General features: G+C 39.3%; 1 protein-coding gene across 1 annotated transcript in view; it reads right to left on the bottom strand.

Annotated features, from left to right (window-relative positions):
- Positions 1 to 130: 130 nt before the first annotated feature.
- LOC119590857 (acetyl-coenzyme A transporter 1-like) overlaps positions 131 to 796 on the bottom strand; it is a gene marked incomplete at its 5' end in the record, with an annotated part of 10,604 nt that continues 9,938 nt past the window's right edge. Inside the window, 3 exon segments of the mRNA XM_037939616.1 lie at positions 131 to 391; positions 492 to 572; positions 574 to 711. Coding sequence (XP_037795544.1) covers positions 221 to 391; positions 492 to 572; positions 574 to 711 — 390 coding nt within the window.

Raw genomic sequence — 796 nt, 5'->3', positions numbered from 1 at the left:
GTTGCACATGCACACTATTCTTAGGGAATGAAAGATAAGTTATCTAAAGGAGAAAACAAGAGAGAACTTATTTCCTCTCACTTGAACTGATTTACTCTCGCATCCCTCCTCTAAATCACTGAAAAATAAATAAATACTTTCTGATTTATTATTCTGGACTTACAGAAGATTATCTGACAATAAACTAAATATATCACAACCTTTTTACTTTCATTTCACATCAATCAGAGCGCTGACTGACAGCCCAAGCCGACATGGGGAGATCCTGTAATCTTCTAATGGTTGGCACACCCCATTTCATCCACAGGAAGCCAAAGACAACAAGAAACGCACTCTCTATGTAGTATCCATCGGTATCTACATTGCAAGTTCCTCCCCCTGCCTCACAAGCCTGAAGAAAGAGCAAAAATTATAGAGATTTATTTCCCATTATAATGTCCAAACACATAGAATGAAATCATATTCAATCATACAGGTTCAAAGAGTCTCACCTGCTTCTCACTTTCTTTGTTACAAGAGAGCACATTTACGACCCCAGAACAGGACTTCCACGTCAAATCGGAGACATATCGGAAGTGCAATCCAGGATGGCCAATTGCCGCCAAGATTTGTGAAAGTATTCAGCAGGGTCATGTACGTCCCTCCAACATTCTTGTCACTGATGCGAGCGAAGAATGCCATCACGCCCACAAACATGCAATTCACAGTCACCTGAGAGAAAAGAATATGACTAACTTCAAGCAGCCCTAGGTCAAAATATACTCTCTCTGTTAAAGAAAAAAAAATATATATAACA

Source organism: Penaeus monodon, chromosome 27 (assembly GCF_015228065.2).
Source record: "Penaeus monodon isolate SGIC_2016 chromosome 27, NSTDA_Pmon_1, whole genome shotgun sequence".
Taxonomy (NCBI): Eukaryota; Metazoa; Arthropoda; class Malacostraca; order Decapoda; family Penaeidae; genus Penaeus; species Penaeus monodon.
Note: the sequence above shows the minus strand (reverse complement) of the source record. Positions and strands in the feature narration are given on the sequence as shown.